The sequence below is a fragment of the Rhodnius prolixus genome, unplaced genomic scaffold, assembly GCF_049639745.1.
Source record: "Rhodnius prolixus isolate KJV_2025 unplaced genomic scaffold, Rpr scaffold_10, whole genome shotgun sequence".
In the NCBI taxonomy this organism is placed as follows: Eukaryota; Metazoa; Arthropoda; class Insecta; order Hemiptera; family Reduviidae; genus Rhodnius; species Rhodnius prolixus.
Window position 1 is genome coordinate 20,207,631 of NW_027411615.1, and position 24,698 is coordinate 20,232,328.

General features: G+C 35.4%; 1 protein-coding gene and 1 long non-coding RNA gene across 2 annotated transcripts in view; one reads left to right on the forward strand and one right to left on the reverse strand.

Moving 5' to 3' along the window:
• LOC141457327 (uncharacterized) overlaps positions 1 to 24,698 on the forward strand; it is a 315,830-nt gene that overhangs the window by 268,313 nt on the left and 22,819 nt on the right. The window contains exon 4 of the mRNA XM_074134167.1: positions 2,910 to 3,043. Within this exon, the coding sequence (XP_073990268.1) occupies positions 2,910 to 3,043 (134 nt within the window). The remainder of the gene's footprint in view (positions 1 to 2,909; positions 3,044 to 24,698) is intronic.
• Positions 1 to 24,698, reverse strand: part of LOC141457328 (uncharacterized) — a 136,725-nt gene that overhangs the window by 99,611 nt on the left and 12,416 nt on the right. The gene's annotated exons all lie outside the window — the stretch shown is intronic.

Here is a 24,698-nt window from a genome sequence, read left to right on the forward strand (position 1 = left end):
GCTCACCTTACTTGGGTAATTGCTTTCACTTCCTTTGAAAATAAAATAGGCAGCTTTGTGATTGCATCTGATTTTTGAAAATAGGTTTTCATCAGTAATACCTCTTTTAAAGGTACATTTGCGTTTTTCCAAGACTTCCCATTTCGAGTTGTTAATTTATCCCTATGTTACCCTTCTTTGGTTACTTTCACGCTATTTTGGCCTTAGAGTACCCCTCATTAGTTATCGGAAAGAAACCTTCTGCATTATTCTATATTAAGAGCACACACTTCTCCCATCCATTTCCGCATTCCATGTATCATTGTCTCTCGCTAATACGACGTGTGGCTATTAAATAACGAGACTATTGCTGTAAAACATGTTATTTTAAATTTATACATATTTAGTTATTATCACCTTCAATATACACCCCTCCCCTATCCCTACAACGCTCCATGCGAATTTACCATTGTTCGAAACAGTGCTGGAAGTCTTTTTCTGTGAGCTCCTGCATGAAGCGTGCCGTTTTTTCTTTCACAGCTTCAACGGACTGAAATCGTTGTTCCTTTTAATGCAGATTTGACTTTGGGGAACAGATAAAAGTCACATGGGGCCAGGTCAGGCGAATAAGGCGGATGGCCTAAAACTGGGATGTTGTACTTGGCTAGAAACGTCTTGACAGACAAATGCAGTGTGAGCCGGCGCGTTGTCTTGATGGAGAACCCATGACTTGTTCTTCCACAAGTCGGGTCGTTTTTTCCTTACTCTTTCACGGAGTTAGGCAAGCACCTCACGGTAGTAATGTTGATTAATTATAATCGATATTTTCATTCGTTTTGGATGTGGAAGGGCGACCCGGTCATCATCTCCGACGTCTTCTCGGCCATCTTGGAAACGCTTGAACCACTCAAAAACTTGCGCACGTGATAAACATTCATCGCCATAAACTTCTTTTAATAAAAGATAAGTTTCAGTACCAGTTTTATCAAGTTTCTTGTAAAATTTCATGACAATTCATTGCGCTCTACTACATGTGTAGTATCATGTTTTCGGCAAAACGAAACTAATACCTCTAACACAAACGACGGTTCCGGTCAGTCAGATTTTTCTACAAACACGTGGGACGCTGCAATCGAAAGAGAAGGCTTTACGACTGCACTGCTGTCGGTCGTTAGGATTTGGCGCATGCATAGTTTTTCTGTAGCAGCATCAGTCTCGTTATTTAATAGCCACACCTCGTATTATCCATTTTCACTTTCCAAGGATTATCAAGAGTGTGATCATAAAAACTTCACATCTCCTTATCTTGCTCAGTGTTCCTGGGACTCTCTTTTCCTGGAGTAGAAGTCTTATGATGTTCACTTCAGTTCTCGTGTCCCGTCCATTCTGTGAAGATGCCATAGCATCAGTCTCAATTAGTCGGCCTTGATAAAGCCTAACTTGATGTTGTTCTATTCGAACAGGTCTGTAACTTCTCAGTTTTTCCTGAACCCAAAATCATCCGCCTACATGAACACGCCAAAGATTTCTTCTCAGAAATATCTATCTACACTTTAGTCCAGGGGTTCTCAACCTTGTGTTCGCGGGAGCTACTTGCATGGGCCCATACCAAAGTCTTACGATAATGATTACGATATTTTTCATTTATTTCTCTTTCAAATCCGATTACGTCCGCCACTAGTTTTTGCAATCTGAAATACTCCGCCTCAAAAGAAAATATATGTTTGCGAACCCCTGCATAGTCCAACCGCTCTTGTTAACACGTTTCAGGTGTAACAGTAGAGTGAACGGATTTCAGTCTTTGAAAACTATAAGAGGAGCTTATATTTAAACGTGGTTGGAGTGTCCACTAATTAGACCTTTGACAACCTCACTGAAAAGCTCGCTGAGGCTGTTTTGATCGTGATAACTACCCCCAGACTTTTGAATTCTGTAACAGCTGTGAACAAATATTTTTTCTCCAAAAGGTTTCCAAAATGCTAATCACCCTAATAAAAGTGTATATCTGGTTTTTTACTGTTCATCGCCAGCCTCAGCTTTTTTTAACAACTGCTTTAGAGTCATGTTTAAGAATTATTTGAAGTTCCTACGAGTTAAATTTAGGAGTAGTTACAGAAAATAATAAAATGGTTCCTCAGTTCGTGTTTTAAGAACGTATGTATGCGAATATAAAAAGATATCATTACGAATCTTCTAAAACGCTCCATCGTTCAAACCTTTGGCTACCCCTGTGAAATTTAGATACCTTCGCAAAACTATTTTAACAACCGTTAGTTGAAGAGTTATTAGTTATAACTTCAGAATATTTGGAAATCTAGAAGTAACCTGGGAACAAATGTTTATGTACGAAGAAGGCCGACAAAATATATTAATAGTAAATATATTAATTACTTTAAGCCAATAAGTAGAAAACCAATCTTGCAAAGAATCTGAGAGATGAGATTTGTGGAATTCAGTTACTTTAAACTATATTTCAACTCCTTTAACTGCTCCGACACTTAGATGACGCTCCTTTCTATGTAACTAATCTCACTCTTCACAACGGCCTCAACATCACTTTCGTACAGCAACTCGCAAAGACGAAGTACCATAAGTTCCATACTGCTCTCTCTACACAACTCTAATCCTCTCGTACTGTCTCTCGGCTCCTCCGACATTCCTAACAATACTCTCAGACTGAATCGCCAATGGTCCCACGACTTCCTCGCAGTCTGAAGACCTAAACGTCATTCTTCTCCTATAGAGAGTGCTACCGCTGGGTAGTTTCTCTCCTCCTGCTCTCCTTCCGCACCAGTTCATCATACTCATCATATTTACTGATTGTACACATTTATATAGAGTATACTCGTAAATTACTAAATAAATAAATAAGACTTCATTTCTAACACGAGTAATTAGCTTATTAAAATCGAATATTGATCTTGTTACAGCGCTACCCGAAGCAGGCCCAAAAATCAGCGGTGGGAAACCGCGTTATCAAATTGGCGATAAAGTGAGAGTAAAGTGCACATCTGGACGTTCGAAACCAGCTGCCCAACTGATGTGGTTTATAAATGGTGAACCGGTAGGTACTTTAAATTATATTTTAAATATTTTTTTTTTTACATTCGCTTATTCATTTTAGAGAAGTTTTTTAGCGCATTGTGTTTGTTTATGTCTGAAATAAAGAAAAGTGGCCGGCTCCTTGTGGCTCCTAATTGAATAATTAGGCGCCTGTAAGGAAGCATGTTGATAAAATCTACAATATTTTTCCGGAAGCATCTTATAATATAGGCTGGCCTTGGTGGAAAAGAGGGAAGTCACCACCCAGTGGCATCTCTGCGAAATTTATGATAAAATATACGGGGTGTCGGGAAAAGTCAAAGTCTCGAAATTTGTAAACGATTTGATTCAAATATACAATAGATTACCCAGCTAAAAGCATTGAATAGGATTATATAATAGAGAAATGTCGACATGCTTTGGCAGCAGCCATCTTCTACTGGAATGTAGACATTACAGCTCAGTTAGAGACAAAATTTAGATGATTTTTCTGGAAATAGGACACTTACGTATATACGATATTATATGTATATATAAAAACACGTTTAAATTTTACTTTATTTTAAACAATTTCTTAATCAATCACTTTTTTTAGAAATAATAATTATAATGTTGTAGAGGAGAAGGTGGTAATTTGGGACGGGGTTGTAATTTGGGACACCTCTGTTTTTGTGAAACCAGTGGTGCTATCTGTTAGTTTTTGGTGCCTTACTACTCTTTGGGGTAGGCTTTGTTTGCTGCAGAAGGCAGCGCGTCAATCGAGTGGCAGCTTTGTCCAAGAGAGGACCGTGTTGATTTTGTCAATGCTACAAAGTTTTCTTAAGGTTGATTTTCCTCTGCTTTTGGTTAATGCCGAGGAAAGTTAGAATAATTTCCCTTAGAAGTTAAAATTGTAGAAAGTAGAGAGTTTTAAATGCTAGTATTATGGATTTCAAATGTGAATGTAAATTGGGGAAAAAAATGAGGTTATATTGTACGCGGTGTATGGTGGTATTATGGGACAGCGTTGGTCCCATATAACAACCTCGTTAATCGTCTGCCGAACAAGTGTGAAAAGTGGCACTGTGGACGAAACTAGTGTCTTATAAATTACTTTTTTCTACAGAGTACTATAAAGGGCCTAAAAAGATATGAAAAAATTAGGACCATCGTCGAAAGGCAAACTTAAAACCTATTATCAAAACAAACAGATTCTGAAGATGATTCTGATGTTTCAGTTTCATCTGGTGAATCGTATTTGTCCACTCCTCCCCAAAATTCGACACCAAATGCGGATTGCATTTTTTGGCGGAGAAAAGTTCAAGAACTCAAAGCCCGGAGAAATGGGCTCTTATGGAATGCACTGCATGTGAAAAGGAGTCATTTGTTTGTGATTTTTGTGTCCAGTCCACACCTATCTTGTCTTGACATTTCTCTAAGAAAACTGATTACACCTTAATTTTTATCCTTAATGTACGATAATTGTGTAAAATATAGTTTTGTGGCATATTTAAGGCTTATTTTTTACAATCCATGGAGAAAACGGAGAACATTAACTATAATTATTATGTGTGTCCCCATATTACGGACCACACTTTCTGAAAACCCAATATGGCACCACTACAGACTTTTTCACAGTGTAACTACAGACTCCTTGCTGTGATCCACTTAGGGGGCTCACAAATTTACAAAGACAAATACTGTATGTCTATGATTTTATTTTAGAGTAGACTTTAAATTCTGTCGTGTTCAAAATATGCGAGGTAAAAAAAGACTGTCCCATATTACCCACCTTCTCATCTATGTATTAATTCTTTTCCAATTTTGCTAATATTTTGAACCTGGAGAAAGGCAACCTCCTAATTAAATATAAATATTAATTATTGTAAAAATGGGACTTTCTTCCCAGAATCGAAATCTCATCAAAAATTACAGTAAAAGCTCCTTATTCGCGCTTCCTTCATTCGCGTTTTCACTATTCGCGGATTAAAAAAATGCGACCCAATTCCTATATTCGCGGAAGTACACTATGATAATAAAAGGATTCCAATAGGTATCCAACCCAATATCCTTTGTAAATGCCGTCAAATGGACTAATAAAAAAAAAAGTAAAATAGATCTTATTACAACTTTGCCTAAAGTATGTTGTTAAATGATATCGCCGAGGACTTTGACATAAGCCGCCTTCGCCGCGATCGGTGTTTTTGAGAATGTAAACGCACAGAATGAAAGCAACCTTATTACTCAATGAATAAAGTATATTTTTAAATGTTGCTGATCCGTTCTATGGTAAAAGCCGCTTTGCGTGTTTTATTGTTTCGTCTTTCACATTCGTTACAAAAATTGTGATCGAGTAACACGTCTCTACCGCTATTTTTCTAATTTATAATGTCAACTAAAAAAAATGAGAAACGAGTTTCGACACGAAAAAAATCTGTGATACCGCTTAAAGTGAAAATAGAAATGCTAGATCGCTTACGCCTTGGAGAGTCATTTGCATCCATATCACGCTCATTCAATGTCAACGAATCAACTGTACGATCGATAAAAAAATCCGAAGATAAAATAAGATCGTCTGTAGCTTCAACTTCACTGTCAGCGAAAATTGTTCGTGATCCAGCAATAGAAAAAATGGAAGTGGCGTTGTCATTATGGATCGAAGACCGCAACCAAAAAAAAGGGTGCCCCTGAGTTGTCCAATGGTCCGGGAGAAGGCAAAGTATCTTTACGCTCATTTTAAAGAACCTGATGGTAGTTGGAGTGGTAAGTTCAAACTTTGACTGCAAACAAAAGCTTTTAAAAACTGCCAAGCAAGAGAAAATTACAAAATTCTTCAAACCATTGCCTAAGCCTTAAGATAATTAATCAAAATGTTCAAAAACTTCAATTATTTTTTACATATTTGTTTTTTTTTATTTTGTCACTTCTAGGAACGTATCCCCTATAATCCCATATAAATTACCATTCCGTATTCACGGTTTCTGTATTCGCGGCATATTTATGGAACATATACCCCGCGAATAAAGAGCTTTTACTGTATTCAATTCCTTTTGCACGATAATGATGATGACGAGCCAAATATACACGTGCAGTATCGGAGATACGATAAACATTTAGACAGTAAAAACTCGCAATTTTTTGCATTCCTTTAAAATTTTAAAGAAAATACAAGATTTACGGAAATTTTATAAAAGCAGCGGATGTTTTTGTATTATTTATTACATTTGGGTGTACTTACTCGTACTTACCAAAGTGCTCTTAATACTAAATCCTCTTTTTTATTTTTATTTTATTTTTTTATTGTTTTTCTTTTCTTGCTTTTTACCCTCCTTTACCAGTTTTAGTTCATAAAACTTTCAGCTATTTAAAAGAATAGAAAGGAAATATTTCAACATTTTCCACTTATAGCTCAGCTAATAAAATTCTCTCTTTCCTGCTCGATAAAAAAAAAGACAAAATACTGGATAAATGTAGTTAGATAACAGTCGGAAAAGGCTACAGAGCAGTAATGGAGGAAGTTGGAGAAGAGAGAATAAAATTGTGTTGATATAAATTATGCCAGGACTACAGTAGCCCTTGCAGCGCCCAAGGAAACAGCGGGATCCTGGTCTTTAGACAGACAAAGAGGGGAAAGGGAAAAAATACAGTCCCTCCTCAATTAAAAACTAATTATGAGAGAAAATTAATAGCGCAGTAGTGGGAGAAAATGAACTAACGGACTGTAGTTCTAAGAAAAGAAAAGTAAATTTCCCTCTATCTTAGAAATTCTCAATCGTGATACACGAGGTGTGGCCATTAAATAACGAGACTATTGCTGTAAAACATTTTATTTCAAAATTTATACATATTTAGTTATTATCACCTTCAATATACACCCCTCCCCTATCCCTACAACGCTCCGTGCGAATTTACCATTGTTCGAAACAGTGCTGGAAGTCTTTTTCTATGAGCGGAGCCGCTTTTACTTTCACAGCTTCAACGGACTGAAATCCTGTTCCTTTTAATGCAGATTTGGCTTTAAGGTACAGATAAAAGTCACAAGGGGTCAGGTCAGGCGAACAAGGCGGATGGCCTAAAACTGGGATGTTGTACTTGGCTAGAAACGTCTTGACAGACAATGCAGTGTGAGCCAGCGCGTTGTCTTGATGGTGAACCCCGTGACTTGTTCTTTCACAAATCGGGTCCTTTTTTTCCTTACTATTTTCACAGAGTTGAGCAAGTACCTTACGGTAGTGATGTTGATTAATTATAATCGATATTTTCATCAATTTTGGACGTGGAAGGGCGACCCAGGTGGTTAAGGCTTTTTTTTTACAATCTATGGAGAAAACGGAGAACATTAACTATAATTATTATGTGTGTCCCCATATTACGGACCACACTTTCTGAAAACCCAATATGGCACCACTACAGACTTTTTCACAGTGTAACTACAGACTCCTTGCTGTGATCCACTTAGGGGGCTCACAAATTTACAAAGACAAATACTGTATGTCTATGATTTTATTTCAGAGTAGACTTTAAATTCTGTCGTGTTCAAAATATGCGAGGTAAAAAAAAACTGTCCCATATTACCACCTTCTCATCTATGTATTAATTCTTTTCCAATTTTGCTAATATTTTGAACCTGGAGAAAGGCAACCTCCTAATTAAATATAAATATTAATTATTGTAAAAATGGGACTTTCTTCCCAGAATCGTCTTCTGGGCCATCTTGGAAACGCTTGAACCACTCAAAAACTCGCGCACGTGATAAACATTCATTGCCATAAACTTCTTTTAATAAAAGATAAGTTTCAGTAGTGGTTTTACCCAGTTTCATGTGAAATTTCACGACAATTCGTTGCTCTACTACATGTGTAGTATCATGTTTTCGGCAAAACAAAACTAACACCTCTTACACAAACGACGGTTCCGGTCAGACAGATTTCTCTACAAACACTTGAGTCGCTGCAATTGAAAGAGAAGGCTTTACGCTGCACAACTGTCGGTCGTTAAGATTTGGCGCATGCATAGTTCTTCTGTAGCAGATTCAGACTCGTTATTTAATAGCCACAAATCGTATACTTTTTTTAAAAAAATGTACGCTACACTTATGTCTTTGCGAGTACAATAATAATAAAAACATTGTTCTAACGAAAGAAGTGCCTGTATCTGCAAAACCATCGCTGTAAATCTCATCCACATAACTTTGATGTTTATAAAGAAGATATTTCAAATCTTTAAGACTGTTTTCAAAAACAACAGTTTCGTGGATCTGCTGTTAAAGATACGTTGACGAAGAGCTGTACAGGTTGGACAATCGAGGAAGGCTTTGCTTCTTTGATCCTTATGAATGAGTTCTTATAGAACGGTCCTGCATTCCTGAAGAAGTTGTTGATTTGGGGTCAGTAGTGAGATTCAATCGCATTTTTCAGAGACCTTTCTCAGGCGCCTTGTTTGAATTTCAGGTTCAACTCCGCCGTAGCCGATCCCAAGCTCGGTTGAGAAAGGAAAAGGATTTTTCAGAGCCACCTGAATGTGTCCGGTCTCTGGAAGTAGAAGTCTCATTTGATCATTTCTCTGCTTCTGAAGCTCTGAAGGCTGGCGATAGTGGCTAAAGTTGTTTCTATAAAAGGCGATAGAGCGCTCCAGTCCACACTTTTGGCCACATTGTTGTTTAGGAAGATATCTCTATACGATATGGCTCATTCTCGATTTTTATTCTAGATTACAAGACTACAGGAGACACCCATCCATTTTATAGCGAATTGTTTAGGGTGTGAGGAGGGTAGGTTTAGGATCTGTGGAGGGAATAAGTTGTCAGAGCAGATGCTTAATACCTGGAGATTATTGTTCGCTTCGTTCGATCTGTGATTCTTACGAGGCTCAGTTAAGGGACTGAATTTTTCATCTTCAAGTTGTTCTTTCTCTTTAGCGTTTCTGCTATGTGGGTCCAGTAGAGCTTTGGATGGCGAAGGCTCTCTTCCTTTGCAATGAGGAGTAATAATCATATTTAGGTTCTGTAAAGCACGGGTGTCAAACTCAATTAAAGGGTCATTTGGTGCAACAAGCAATATTCACACGGACTACATCACATTTACAAACTTAATTTGATAGATTTGATTCATAACAGCACAATCTAGAGTGCTCTTCTTAATCTTTACGCTGTTGGGATCTGTTTACTCCAAGTGGCAGACGCTTCCAAACGTCGCCGAAACTGAAACAGCGCGTTTACACACTCCCACAGGCTCACAGAAAAAGGCTCTGGGCCACATACATACTCGTCTTCAGTAGTTAAAGGGTAAAAGAAGGAATCTGTACGGTATTGCCACGATCTACCCCAAGTGCTATTTTATTCATAATTTTTTTTCTATTTTCATTTTATTTCAGAACATCGTGGGCCGCATAAAAATTACCTCGGGATTTGACACTCCTGCTGTAGAATGTTTCTATAAATAGCTGATCACTATAAAATAGTTATTGCTGTTCGGTAAAACTAACGATTTATTTAAACAATTGTATGCCTCTTAAAAAAAAAATCTATAAAAAATAAAAATGTTGATAATCGCCTGCCTTATGTGAAGTTAAGGAAAAGATATCCAGTGTTCTGCACAGTGTTGGTTCAAAATCTTTAATAACAATGACTTTAAGGGAGGGGATTAGCTATGAGGTTAGCATACTGGACTCCCACGCGGAGGTCCCGGGTTCGAATCCAGCAGCTGACCCTTAGATTTTCTCTTCCTAGGAGCTTCTTACAGCTCACTGTCCGGTGATGGACAGTGTTGTTTGTAACGAGAGAACACTGTCCGGAGGCCGGCAGTGCACTGGAAAAAGCTCCGGGCGCTAATAACCTCAGCTGTTGATGCGCCAAAAAAAAAAAAAAAAAAAACAATGACTTTAGAGGGAAGGGATTAGCTATGCGTTTAGCGTACTGGACTCCCACGCGGAGGTCCCGGGTTCGAATCCAGCTGCTGACCCTTAGATTTTCTCTTCCTAGGAGCTTCTTACAGCTAGCTCACTGTCCGCTGATGGACAGTGTTGTCTGTAACAAGAGAACACTGTACGGAGGCCGGTAGTGCACTGAAAAAAGTTCCGGGCGCCAATAACCTTAGGAACTTCGAGTTGAGATGTTGACGCGCCTTAAACCATTAAAAAAAAAAAAAGTGACCTTAGGAACTTAGAGCCAGGGCGGCCCACATATATGCTATTGATGTGTATGAGTAGCCTACAAGTCTAATCTGCAAGTTAGTACTAAAGACACCGTTAGCCGACTAACTTTCGCTGATAAATATTTAAAGTTTATTCATGATTAACCCCCATGAACATGCTGCAACTGGTTGCTAGGAAAAACCAATTATTGCGTACTTCTTTTTAAAAAGGTTTCCCTTATAAGCGCTTCTTCAATAGCATTGTGGATGAGTGGACCAGAAGTGGACTTACATTACAAAGGCGACTTACATTACTATGGGTGGAAAAGAAGTAGAGGTTAGAATGTGTAAATCGCAGCCATCGTTTCTGATGGACATTTCATGAATTCCAAACATCTCTGGCAATAACTTCTGTCAGATTATTAAGGACGTAAAGGTCTTCTCAAAACAGAGCTCAGAGTACGTTGGTTACCTAATTGACCTTCTAGCATGTAATCGCCATCTTTTTAACTCTTTCCTCTCATTTGATTCACATTATTCATTCACAATACAAAACGTTCGTTGCGCCTGACAATGTTACAAAATTCCGTAATAGATATTATTTAGGAAATCTAATTTACTTTTTATGATGGTGACTCAACTCCTTGAGTGAACGTATTTAATATTCTCTTGGTGAACTCAGCTAAGGGCAAAAACATAACCTTCAACCTCAGGATACGTAACCCTTCATCCTACACTTCTCTGTTGGGGTCATAATCCCCCGTACTGTTGATAAAGTTCTTTGTCTTGGTCCTTAGTTAGATAAACAACTCACCAGGAACGTGTACAATAGGGACTGAAGGGACAGAACTAAATAGGTGGTACGAACTACACTGCAGGCTGCTAGACCGACGTTCTAAACATTCAACAGAAAACAAAAGGCTTATATACATAGCAACAGCCATTCAGCCACTTTGGACATACGGATAGCGCGAGGTCTGAAGTTCAATCAAGCATTCCACTTTTTAACGTATCCATTTAATATCTACTTTCACGCCCACACAGCTAGTAAGTGCAGTCGAAATCTCTTTACCACATTGTTTAATCTACCTCGAAACCGGGCAGGGATACAATTACTAGCTAGTACTGTGTACCTTACCTAATTTTAGATGCGTCTATGTTTTTACCAGATTCCTTGTCTTCGAGGAGGTAAAGATTTCTCTTCTAGAAATTGTTCGCCTGGTAAATTAAGCGAACTAAGTTCACGCAAAACACGAGCAGACTAAACCACCAACTGGTTTCACTATGGTGCTTTTACACTAAGCGCTCACAACGATCAAAATGTACCTTTAGCCGTTCCACTTGACGACCGTGGTCGTTGTGATCGTGGCGAAAACGTCACGAATGACGTCATTATTTTCGCTCACGCAAAGCTCACAACGCGTCCCACCTGTCGAAGTGGGCGTTCAGAAATTTGGCGCAATTTTTAAAAGCAAAGATGGCGACCGAAAAAATTATATCATGTAAATGAAAGTATTATCTCATGTAAATAATTGAATGTGTTTCTTGAAAGTCTAAAAAAAAAAATAATAAAATGAAAAATTACTTATCCCCTTTACATACTAAATCACTGAATAACGACCAATTACACTTTGATAGTTAATAATACATACGTGGCTTAAGTTTTCGCTTTTCACTATTGCGATTTTGTAAAATTGCATTCCACTTTTCATCGGATCTAGATGAAGAACTTTCTAAAGCATTATTACGTTGCATTAATAAATATCCTACTGTTGCCACAAAATACATTTTAATTTTATTTAAACGTAAATTTTATAAACACCACGAAAATGTAATATAAAAAATTGAATTATATACCTATATATATTTTTAATATAAGTCAACTTTACCAAAAATTAATAAAGTTTATTATAACTGCTTATAAACGGGGTTAAAATTAAAAAACAACCTCTTCAAGCTTCTGACTTATTTTCGAGGTCGCCATTTGTAATGTTTACATGAACGGTTAAATTGCCCATAGTCCATTCCACTTGAGTTTTCGATTGTAACGTTCGCAAGCAAGTGGAACGGGCAAAACCGCGGTTCGTGAGCGTTATCGTTGTGAGCGCTTAATGGAACGCACCCCTAGTATTACATACTTTGTAAACATTCAGCTGGTCCTGGTTAGATACATTTTTATTTAACAATCCATCCTTCATGGAGGGATTATCTGCCAGTTAAATGTGTGGTGTATTTAAGAGAAAACAAAGTAAAGATAGAAGGCATAAAAGTGGTGACCAAAGATACAGAAATTTGGAAGAGGAAGTATTTATATTTATTGAAAGATAAGTTGGAATGCTTACCACATGAACGGATGTAAACATAGTTAAACATGAATTAGAACACGTTATCTGTTAGAAGAAAAAGTTAATTTGATAAATCTAAGAATAGTGAACTTTTAATACTCCCGGAAATCCTAATCTTTGCAAAGAGGAAATGGGAATGAGTTTTTATTGAATCATCTTTATACAGGGTGTTCATTTTAAGACGGCTCAAATGCATTTCATGCTTAAACGGTTGATCTGAGCGAAAAATGGTAGAGGAAACATTTGTTGCCCGTCACCTCTAGTTTCATAATATGTGACTTGATTTTAGATTCCTGCCCGCATACGCGGCCTCCTCAGATACAGAGAGCAGTTGATAACTTCCTGGCTAACCTGGCTTGCGAGCCAGAGAAGGCACCTTTGAAGGCACAGTACATGCTTCACCAGTTGAGTAAAGTGCATTATTTCTTAAATTAAGGAATAAGTTTGATCCTTTATATGAAAGATATTGATCACTTAAATATGTGGCAGGAGGTTTCCAATTTTATTGGTAATTAATCGCAACTCTCCCATAATTACCAAACAATTATTAAACCTTCTTGTTTGTAACAGATGTAAAATTATTTTTTAGCCGTTTTGTGTATACTTGAGAACATCTAAAGCTCTTAACATTTGATTTTTCTTAGAAAAATCACTCGGAAAACGACTTATTTCCCGGTATTAAGGAAAATACTAGCTTTACTGCCTTGGCAATATTTTTATTAGAAAGGGGATGAAAAAATACATAAAAATGACCTATCGCGTGCTCTTCTTTCTCTATGATAACAAGTTAAAAAATTGAAATATGATTAATAAATACCAGATTTTGAAATGGCCTAGCACCTTTAATTTTAAAGATATCGAATTGCGGTTTCCGGTTTCTTTCATAACTTTTTATACTCTTTAAAAGTGTATATGAAAATGGGGGTCAAATGCAACTGTTTTGGTCGCGCGTCAGCCGCGTATGCGGGCAGGAATCTAAAATCAAGTCACATATTCTGAAACTAGAGGTGACGGACAACAAATTTTTCCTCTACAATTTTTCGCTCAGAACAACCGTGTAAGCATGAAATGCATTTGAGCCGTCTTAAAATGAACACCCTGTATACTAGCAACAAATAATAATTGCTCAAAACTATCATTTAGAAGAAGTAAGAGATATTTGAATTAATAATATTCCAACCAATTTAGGTATTTTAATGTTGGTTGTTTTAATTAATTTTGACCGTATAATTTTTAAGTACCTAATCTGTACACTTTCATTTTGGCTTACCGATAAGGTAATGTAGACAACGTATAATGTAGGCGATTCGTCTCCAGCAAACAATATTTATTCAGACATCTACATTTTTAGACCGTTTTAGATAAACATTCAATTTCATGTTTAACATGTGAAAGCAAGGAGATCCTTAACGATAAAAGTGTCACTGTTTACAAATGTTCAATTCCATCGAAAGTCTGGTAAATTGAATTATCACTTTAAATAATGGGGGATCCTAGTTTTTTCCTAAATTTATTTAAAATGAAGTTGCTTCAAGATGTTTTTATGTAGCTGAGAGTCTGAATCTTGGTATTTCTTATAAATACTTTATAAATCTTTCATATTTTATGAAAAAATTATCTTGGATTTAAACTCACGTGTATAGTAAACGCTTCTAAAGAAACGTTTATACTTTCTTTAGATCAATTATTGTTCGACTCATTCCTCATTTGAAGAAAAATATAAAATGTACATTATTTCAAGTAACAAACTTAGCAATAATTTTCTCAATTTTACATTATTTTTGCTCGAAAATGGTTCATTTTTGACATACGCTTTTTGCAAATGGTTTTTTAGAAGCGTTTCTTGGGATCTGCCATCTTTAGCACCCCACAAAAATGCATTTTAAATTTTTATAGGGACCCAGTTTTCTCATTATATTGGGTATTGAATCTTGAGTAAAGTTTCGAGTTACTATTTGTTACTCAGTATTTGTTAAAATGTAATTTTTTTATGAATTAATGAGAAATTTAGAGTAAAGTGTATTGGCTGCCCGATTTCTACTTGGGAGGCAAAAGCTCCCTTGTAATAAAACAGGATAATTAAAATATGTATCGTGTTATTCCGTAAAATTACGGTACTAGCGAAATTGTAATACAATGTAGTGAGAGAAAACGTTGGTTCAGTTCGAAGATTTATAAGATAGGATTACAAAAAAGTAGCAGGATCGTTAATCCTGGACAGGGCAATTGAAGCCAATTAGGCGAGCATTCTTAATTGATCAAATACTCAAGGCTCTTTTTTATTTAGTCTTTTTTGCTTTTAATATTTCTTTTTCTTTTTTTGCAAAATTTAATTTTATAGTCCAAAATTCTTTTTTATGCGGTACTAAAAAATAAATATTTATAAAAAGCGCAGAATGAACCTGTTGTAAAAGAAGATATTTGTTATATCAGTGATCGATTATAAAATTAAACGAAAAAATACTTTTTCTGCAACCATGTAGGGAAGTTCTCATTACTCAATTAAAATCAGCTGTGTAATGCCCAACTTCCCACACTAGTGGGGAAAAATTCCCATTGGTGTCACTTTCCTCACTAGTGAGTGGAAAAACTTTATTGTGCTTCCTTGATATAAGAAGTTTTGTTATTAACATAAATATTTTCTGTAAAACTTTAATAAGCTTATTTAACGTAACTAAATAATTAAAAAACGAATAATAAAAAATAAAATAAAAATTGAAAGGAATATAGAAATAAAAATAATACTTTAATAAATAATTAGATATTTTTAATTATAACAGTTAAAAAGGTTATAGTGTTACCTTATAGAAATTTAAAATGGATTCTTGTGATTCCTGTTTAGAAAACACTCCTCCATCAATAAAAGAAACAGCAGAAAATGTAATAAGTAATGTAAATAAGTAAGTAATGTAAATAATTGTAATATAACAATAAATGTTTATAATAAATAAATTACTTTTTGTAGACTGTAAAAATGAAATTTTTAATTTTATTAGTTAATAAATCTAATGGTTACAGAAAAAATATAATATTTAACTCGAGTGTAAATTATTTTCCTCACACTCGGCAATTTGCACTTGCACTCGCATCGCTTCGCTCGCTCGTGCGTGCAAACCCTGCCTCGCGTGAGGAAAAGTACTACTTTCCACACTTGTTAAATAAATAACTATTTTTGTTTCATTGTAAGCTCAGTAGTAATTGTTCGTTGTTTATTTGAAATACATTTTTTCTAAAATCACCCTTTTCAAAACTAAAATTGAATATTTGTTTTTTTTTATTTTTGTTTGAACTGTGTAGTTTCATCATTTCGTGTCACCCATTAGAGGAGAAATTTCACAAATTCTATCTTTTTCGGTCATTATAGCGTTTAAAGTTTGAATCTTGACAAAATGACTGCTAAATATTTTAATATACATACATGTACGAGGTCTGTAAATTAAGTAATCAGACTGATTTTTTAAAATATCTTTATTCAAAAAGAATTACAATTCTATATTGTCACCTTCAAAATAACTTCCTTCTGAAGCCACACAGCGCTGGAGACGTTTCTTCCACTCCTCATAGCAGTGCTCGAACTCCGACACTGGAATAGCCTTCAGCTGGTCGTTTACAGCCGTTTTGAAAGTTTTCGACTGTCCCAAAATGAGTTCCCTTGAGGTGATTTTTCAACTTCGGGAAGAGAAAAAAAATCACAAGGACACAAGTCAGGCTGGAATAAGGAGGCTGAGGAGCTACAGGAATGTTTTTACTGGCCAAAAACTCGTTTATTGAAATTGCTGTGTGACAAGGAGCATTATCGTGATGCAACACACAATTGTTCTTGATGTTTGGTCTCACACGAATGGACTCTTTTTCGATATCAACGGAATCGTCCACAAAGAGTTTCTACCTCAAGGTCAAACGGTCAATCAACATTTTTACCGAGAGGTTCTTGAAAAACTTCGAGCACTGCTATGAGGAATGGAAGAAACGTCTCCAGCGCTGTGTGGCTTCAGAAGGAAGTTATTTTGAAGGTGACAATATTCTTTTTGAATAAAAAAATCAGTCTCATTACTTAATTGCAGACCTCGTATGAATGTAATTTTTATATATTTTATTAATATTTCAATATTAAGTATATTTATATTGTTATATTATAATTATATTAATAGAGGTAATATAAAGTTTCTAAATTAACATTTTTACTTTTTTCTTTTAATTCTTGTTTAATATTCCGTGTACTTTTAATTTTATTATTATTTATCTATTTTTATTTTATTTCTCTAATTATTTATTATGGGTTATGGTGTTTTGTGTTTGAAATTAATTTGAACCACCACTTGAATTAAAAGGGAAAAACCTGAAAATGGTCTTAAAAATTATTTCCAGCGCCTAGTATCTCTCTCGTTCAGTGGAATGTAAACAATGTTGGGAAAATTACTTCAAAAGCTCGTAATAACATTCCATTTTCTGTTTCACAGACGTTGCTGTGTCCAAAGAAAATATTCAGCCATTTTGCTTTTCAAACAGAACAGTTAAAGTATAAATGTATAAGACATTAGCTTCTATCAGACAAATAATTTTTTGCTAAACTTAGGGACTAGGCCATTTTCAGAGCTTTGGAACATATTTTACTGGTAAAGATTTTATAATGTATTTTTACATTTTAAAAAAGTAAAGTAAAGTAATCGTACCTCACTAACAAATCCATGTTAGTGATCACTACGCCAACATCCTGACTAATACTAATTGACTGATGACTGAAATTGGCAATATTATTCCATCCGTTTGCAATATTTTACAATAATTTAATTCAAATATGAGATTAAAATTGAAGAATATTTCTTAGATATACAGGGTGTATGCGGAGGAGTGGTCGAAATTTCGGGAGGTGATTCAGCAGCTCAGATGCAACAAAAAATATTCTCTTCACTTTGGCCCGATTCTCAATCAGAGAGAAACAAAAGAACTTTTTCGTTCAAAACTCCACTGGGCCATAGGATATGCATTGAGGCATCGAAGAATCGTGAAATGGTGGAATGATTGCATTTTTCGAGAACCTCACAGTTCAAAAGGAATGGTTTTGAATCCACATCAGCATCACTAACTGCATTGGCAATATACCTGCCCTCAACGTCAGTGGTTTCATCAATTGGCACCCAAATCTGTCCGTCTTTGATATGTTCTCGAATTTTGGTTAGTGTATCTTTATAGATATCTTCCAGGTAGTTTTTCCGCAGAGTGCTCTCGTCAGGCATTTTTTTCCCCAATATAGGTCTCTAAGAATCCTTTGAAATGAGGATTTTTAAGTTTGTAGAAAGGGATATCTGCTCTAACCAAAGTCCGACACAGATCTGTACTCAGATGGTATGATGGAGATGTAAGGAAGGCTTGATAGGACGTCCTCTCTTTCTTTCTGTTTTTATTCTCTATGTGCGATCCGGTGGCAATATGTTGGGTGACTTGGAAACGTTGAGAGCAAGAAACGCGCTTGTCACAAGCTGTGCAGTACAAAATGTCTCCATCACTTCGAAAAAGTTCTGCTGGAAACTCGCGAAGATATTTAGCAACCAGTTGTTTGTTTGAGGCCGATGTTCGTGGCATTTCACCCAAAAAAGAATACACTAAGTGACCGAACGAAATGAATTGGACACTTCAACGGACGAGCTGAAAGAACAGACAACGTCAGACAACTAACAAGTGCCCGTCACTGTTTTGCAGCATTCTGTGTAAATTACAATAACCATTGTACTCACTGTGATTCACAGCCCTACAGACTGTGGTTCACAGTTCCTGTCAACCACCTCCCAATTATGAAAATATGCCCAAAATGAAAAATATGAAAAAATATGTACATATTTTGATTAAATATGTAGAAATATTTATTTATTTTAATCAAATATGTATAAATATGCGATAACATCCAAATATGTGGAAATATGTGAAATAAAAGTAGACTCAAACGGCTTAAAAAGTGTCAGTATGAATACTTCTAGTTGAAAAACGTCTGTAAATTGCCTAGAAAAAAATATGTAAATACATACGAATCCGTTCCCTACTTATAACAATGAAATGTTTAATGTCTAAAAAATTCGTTCTCGATGATTTCTGTTAAAATTTTCAACTGCATTTTTTTTCAATGGTTAATGAATCAAGGAGTCACATAATTTCAGAAAAAGTTGCGCATTTATTGAGCTTCAAGACCATATGGATATTTTTGGTTTTTAATAAAACCCTACCCCGAACAGAGGGGGTGTAAATGCAGAAAACTGGGATTTTGCGTAACCAACTTTTCACTACTAATTTACTCAAATGTCAATTTTTGGAGAGTTCTTATTTAATTTAACCATAGAGTAATTGAACCATAGAACTCTATTTGTAATAGTTTATCCTTTCATACAAATAATAATAAATAAATAATAGTAATAGTAATAATACCAAAAAAATGGCGACGTTTACTTATACTTTAGAAGTTTCTTAGGCCATTTATTGTGATGTTAATGAATTTTTAAAAAGGGCGGTTAATACCTCAACGATTGGGCTTCTTCTGATGTCACTTTTATTGGTAAGCAAGGTATTCCATTAACCATTAGAGTAATAATTTAAATTTTGCAATATTTTCTCTCTAAGGACTAAGACTGTAATGCTACCGTTATAATAAAATTAAGAATTTTTTATCTTTTTTTTGTAATTAGTACTCAAATTAGGGTTGTGGATAAAATAACATTTTATCAAAGTTAACTTTTGTTCTGTTTCGCCTTGGGGCAAATTCCTTGTAAAACTGTGGAAATTCATGACCACGTCAACTGATGGGTGGGAAGGGAATATTTTAATAAAAGGAAACGGTAAGGAATTGTTACCTTGGGATCGATCCATCAATGCAACTTTATCATCAATAACCCAGTTGGGCCACAACACTCCTCTCTCTGATGTATTTCGAATGTTTATAACATGTAAATTGCTTCATTAGTTTCCATTCAAACGAACCACAGTAGACTTACATTTTTACCCAAATCAATTTCTTTAAATTTATTATTATGTTTAAAAAAGTAAACTTTGGGAAATTAAGGGGGCACTTCCGGAGAGAGGCTTTCCCCAAAAGGGCTGCTTTTGAATATTTTACTGTCTTGGTATAATAATTATTTGGAATAAAATTTCCCAGTGGTCCATGCAAATAGCCACTTAACACTGCATTGCCAATCCGAAGTCAATTTGACTCCAAAAAAACTAGGAATGGTCTCTGTTTCCCCACATCTCATAGCTATCCCGAAATGCTCTTAGATATGCTATCCCCACTCTCTCACCATTTGATAGTCACGAGCTGAAGACCGCGGAATTCTTAGTTTCTTTTTGCAGATTAGTTTACTTGAATCATAAAGAGTCATTTTGACTACAGATTGGCATTACACGTAAATATATCGAAGTCATTTCGACTCCTGATTGGTAATATAAGTAGATTTTCTGTTATTACCTTGACTCCAGATTATTGCCTAAATGCTTATTTGATAAATTTACATAATTTTCATAGAAAGTATCAAGGCACAAAAAAGCCTCTTTCTAGAATTGATTTTCTGTCCGAATTGCAGCGAAAACTTGCAGCGAATTGAGTAATTTCCGATCCGTGTCAACAGCGCACAGTAATTGCAAAAATAGTGAATGTAATTAAAAAAATGAAAATGTCCCTGATCAGAAATCAGGGTTCTAGAAAATACTGAAATTACTGCGATCCTAAGTTGAAGTTAATTCCTTCTGCGTGAAATGTTAAAGCCGATTTTTGGACAAAATTTGTTTTTCCGTTCTTAATTCCTATTCTTTCTCATCCTTTAATGCAAATTTTATTGTTAAAATTGAAATCAATATAAAAAAAAAGATGAAAATAAATTATGGAGTCAATATGACTGCACATTGGCAATAATTGGACTAAGTTCGAGCATTGGCAATGCAACGTTAATTAGCAGATTTTTCGGTATTTTCAGAGATTCCCGAAATTGGCTCTTATCATTCTCTCTATAGACTTGGTTCACTGATTGTTATATGAATTTAAATCATATTATTCGTTACATTTTCCAGCAACATTTAATTTAAAGTACTTCAGGAAAAACAGTTAAGTAGATTATCCTATTAAGGGACATTTGGCCAGTTCTGCTTGAAGATGTTCCTCTACAACGTCGGCTAGATAAGTCTTGTCAACAAGATGGTTGCCCGGCACATAATGCGAGAGTTGTTCAAGGTTACCTGGACAGAAATTTCCATAAAAAGTGCTTTGGGACTCATTGACTCACCCAATGGCCACCTCGATCTCTGGACTTAACCCAAATGGACTATTTTTTTGTGAGGATATCTAAAAAATAAAGTGTACAATAACCTTAAACCCGTGGCTTCAGTCGATGATCTGAAACGTCGAATAACTCTAGCCTGCCTAGATCTTGACTTCGCCACCATAACTACAAGCAAAGCGTGGGAGTCCAGAGTTTTGGCTTGCCTATCCGTTGGTTGTGCCCAGTTTGAAAAGATTCTTTAAAAAAAAATAGCGTAATTTTGACAATAAACTGAAATTTGTTTTTCATATTTTAAATTACCATAACTTTTGAAAAACCTAACCGATTTCAAAACATTTTTTTGTTTTTTTTTTAGGAGCTCAAATACTATTAAAATATGCAAAAAAAACTATAACGTTCCATTTGAAAAACAAAAGTTGGATGCTGTATCTCGAGATACAAGTGTTTAAAAAAATGGGTCAATCACTGAAAATAAACTAGACTAAAAATGATTAAATACGTATTTTTTATTTTTTCGAAATTTCTCGTCGTTAAAAAAAAAGTGGGTGGAGCATATAACTCTGGTCACCCTGTATAACGTTTTCTATTTTTTTTAGGTTTTCGGGGAGGTTTGGGCTAGGCTTCCCTGTAAGGTTATATTTCAGAGTAATGTTCGGCTACAAACTGCATAGTTATCGCTAAGAATTGAATGTTTGGAGGTTCATTGTTTGTTTTGTTTTTCTTTTTAAATTAAGTTAGAGCCTTCAGAATAGCAGGAAGACGAAGTAATTTGACAATTCTCTTGAGATTTCTAGCAACAATCAAACACAGGTCCCAAAGAAACACAGGTCTCTGTAGTTTTACACGAGATAACTTGATTACAGACTTGCTTGGCGTGTTTAAAACAAAACCTATCTGTCAAAAGAAGCGCTGGAACGCCTCAATTGATATGTTGTGCTGCTGGTCCGTTGCTTTCTACAAAGGTATTATTTGGACTGAAATCTAGACAGGCTTGAACAGGAAACTCTGCATCGAACGACTGTAATGGGCGGAAGCAATATTAAGACTTAAGTTGTCAATTTCCTGCTGCTTTCAGGACTGGACGTTAGTTGCTCTCGTTGTCAAACAGGCACACAGATCGTGCTACGTCAGCCTCCATACTCCTTGTGGATTTTTGGCTTTTCATAAAGCTAAAAATGCATCTGATTGAGTCCCAGATGCATCGTGCAAAATGGGACCAGACCAGCTGCATTAGACGTTATGTCAAAAGGGGCGTTCCCAGTTCTGCTGCCGACAATGGAGGAGTGAGTGGCTACCTAAAAAGGCTACTTTAAAAGAACTGTTTTTGAACACCCTTCGTACTTGCATATTTCCTCATCAGCTCAGTTTATTGTGGAAGTCACTGTCAAAAGGAACGCCTGAGTTTCTGTTTAGATCCCATCTAGTCATCCGCTATAATTTCTGTTTTACAGATTTAATTACATCATTACTTTTTCGTTTGGCTAAGTCTCTTCCATTTTACAAATGGCCGCTCAAATCCAGTATTTATTTAATAAGTTGATGCAGTTCACTCGCTAAATTTTTTTTTGTTTGTTTATGAAACCGTTTGCCTTAGCTTTTCTATTTCCCCATTTTTGATCTTCGGTTGTCTCATTGATTTTTTTTTTTAACATAAAAGTCCTCTTCTTTACTCCTTGTATACAGCAGACATATCGTATACCTCAACATCCAAATACCATTCTTTCTACCTTTGCTGACGATACTGCAATCTTATCTCCTCATTACGATCCTCTTATCGCTACACTAACTCTACAAACACACAACAACCACTTACAGGACTGGCTTTTCAAATGGAGAATCAAAACCAACGTTACGAAGTCAAAGTTTATAGTATTTACTCTAAGACGGAAAATCCTACCCCCTATCATCTTGAACCAAATTCCTATACCAACTGTGAACAAAGTACGCTATCTTGGGCTGCACCTAGACAAACGGTTGACATGGAATCCCCATACTAGACTCAAAAGACAAGAAACTAACAACGCTACAAACTTCTCGCCAGACTACTTGACAAACGATCTAAACTCAACTTAGATAACAAAAGACTCTCATATCTACTGTTACTGCGACCTATTTGGTCATACGGCACAGAAGTATGGGGATCGACTAAGCGTTCCAACTCTCTCTACGCCACCAGACTTTAAAGTCAAAAATACTTTGAAAACTTCTTAACGCTTCGTTCTATGTACTCGTATCTAACCTCCACTATCCATAATGAACTCAAAATCCCTTTCATTACAGATCTTGCTAACACTCGTTTCTTCAAATTTCATTGCTCTACAGCAGCTCATCCTAACCCTCTCATAGAACACCTATCTTCCTCCACATTACCAGGTAATCCTCTAAGGAGATTGAAGAGAAGATGGCCTCGTGATCTTCTCTTATCGTGAGAGCAAAGCATGTTGCTGGAGTGACACCACTGGGTGCCTTCTCCACTCATGATCTCTTGTATTTCCTTTTTCTTTTACCATATTTGCTTGTTGCAACAACTGTTGCAGTGGTGAATTCCAATAAAAGAAAAAAAAAATTAAAAGCGATAATTTCAAATAATTATATTTTCCATAAATATTCAGATTATCTGCCTTGAAGCGTGACACTTCAAACTCGAATTAAGGTATTAGTTTAAGTACCACGGAGTTAAAGAGAAAAAGTTTCGCAATTCTTAGGCGCCCTTATCCAAACTAATTTCATCGCTTATCTTCTTTATCTTAATCGATTCATCTAAAATGGTTTTTCAGATTCGACCATTTTTCTTTTTTTTTAATTTTACTAATCCCACCTCTCTCGTTTGGTTAATTATTTTCTCCAATTTAACAGGTGATCATTTTAATCTAGCCCACATTTTTGCATTTTATTTATAAGGGATATTAAAGTGTTTCCGGTATTTTTCGTGAGCTGCTTTTTTTTTTTTATAAAAAAAAATGCTCCTTTTCTAAGCACGAACATCTTTATAGCCAATTTCTCTAGCTAACTTATTAGTTTTTACTGTTTTCTTTAAGAGCGCTTACATATCTTTGCTGGCGTAACAACACGAAAAAGTTAAGTTGGGTTTAAAGTACTTATACAAGGTGATTTCATCTTACCCAAACTTTGAGTTCCTACGATATCTACTTAAGAAAAACTTTTTAGTTTAAAAATTTTTTTAAGTACGAGTTGATTAAACGACAAAGATACACAAAACATAAAACTTAAAATCGAATTGCATTTAATTCATGAATGAAAAAGGTTATACGCGTTTAGGCACTTCGTTGTTTACAAAGAGGAAACCTTTAAAATAATTTATGAAAACTCTCGTTTTTGCTCATATTTTGCTTCTTCTTTTTTTGTTCTCAAATTCTATTTTATGTGCTTTGTTACAGTAAATTACTCTTCTTAATCAGAATACGCACTTTATTATTTTTTTAAATGAAATTTTATCTTTTATAGGAAAAAGAGGAAAATATTGTCAAATTTGTTTTCCAACATTACTTTTTACATTAAATTTACTTTTGATAATCAGCCCTTTAACAGTTACGCACCAAATTTAATGTAATGAGAATAGAAAGTTAAAAAAATAAAATAAATAGTTTTAGATATGAAAATAGTTCTGAAAATCTCAAAGATAACGGTAATCTATTTCAGTAATGTGGTATACTTTCAGCTGTTGAATTTTTGTCAGATTCAAAATTTTACCCTTTATATTTAACCCTCCATCGGGCGCAATATGTATATAACACCCTAGGGCGCAACTAATCTGTGAGATTAATGACCAAATAGCTGCTAATTTCATCAAAAATGTTTTGGAAACGTATGAAAAATTTCAGTTTAAGTTTTTCTTTAAAAAAAAAAAAATTCTCGTAAAGTGGAACAGAACATTAATGTGAATAGAGAAATCAGTCACCTCTAATTTTGGAGGTGCACATTTATGAATGAATGGGTGAGATGGT